We start from the raw sequence: 479 nt of genomic DNA, 5'->3' as shown, positions 1-479 counted from the left end.
TGATTGTGCGGTATGTACTCGTATCTTAATTATATGATTAATTATGTGATCTTCTATGGTTTAGCAAAGAATATAATTAACGTTGATTGAATGTGTATAGGCATTTGGAGCTGCATGGAAAGCAGCGTGTGCAGCAGGAGGCACAATTATAGTGCCAAAAGGTGAGTATTTGGTCGAGGCTCTAGAGTTCAAGGGTCCATGCAAAGGTCCAGTCACTATGGAATTGAATGGCAATCTAAAGGCTCCGGCTGCAGTCAAGTCTACTAAACCTCATTCGGGATGGGTTGATTTCGAAAATATTGCTGATTTCACTTTGAATGGGAACAAAGCTATTTTTGATGGTCAAGGTGCCCTCGCCTGGAAGGCCAATGACTGCGCCAAAACTGGAAAATGCAACTCTCTCCCCATCGTAAGCACATTTGATTGTTACATATACATTTTTAAAGTTTATGTACGTCAAATACATCACTTAGTAAGTT

The 479-nt window shown here is 40.1% G+C and overlaps 1 protein-coding gene across 1 annotated transcript in view; it reads left to right on the top strand.

Annotated features, from left to right (window-relative positions):
* Positions 1-479, top strand: part of LOC17874179 (exopolygalacturonase clone GBGA483) — a gene marked incomplete at its 5' end in the record, with an annotated part of 1,863 nt that overhangs the window by 284 nt on the left and 1,100 nt on the right. Inside the window, one exon of the mRNA XM_006278982.2 lies at positions 101-425. Within this exon, the coding sequence (XP_006279044.2) occupies positions 101-425 (325 nt within the window). The remainder of the gene's footprint in view (positions 1-100; positions 426-479) is intronic.

The sequence above is a fragment of the Capsella rubella genome, unplaced genomic scaffold (genome assembly GCF_000375325.1).
Source record: "Capsella rubella cultivar Monte Gargano unplaced genomic scaffold, Caprub1_0 scaffold_330, whole genome shotgun sequence".
Taxonomy (NCBI): domain Eukaryota; kingdom Viridiplantae; phylum Streptophyta; class Magnoliopsida; order Brassicales; family Brassicaceae; genus Capsella; species Capsella rubella.
Note: the sequence above shows the minus strand (reverse complement) of the source record. Positions and strands in the feature narration are given on the sequence as shown.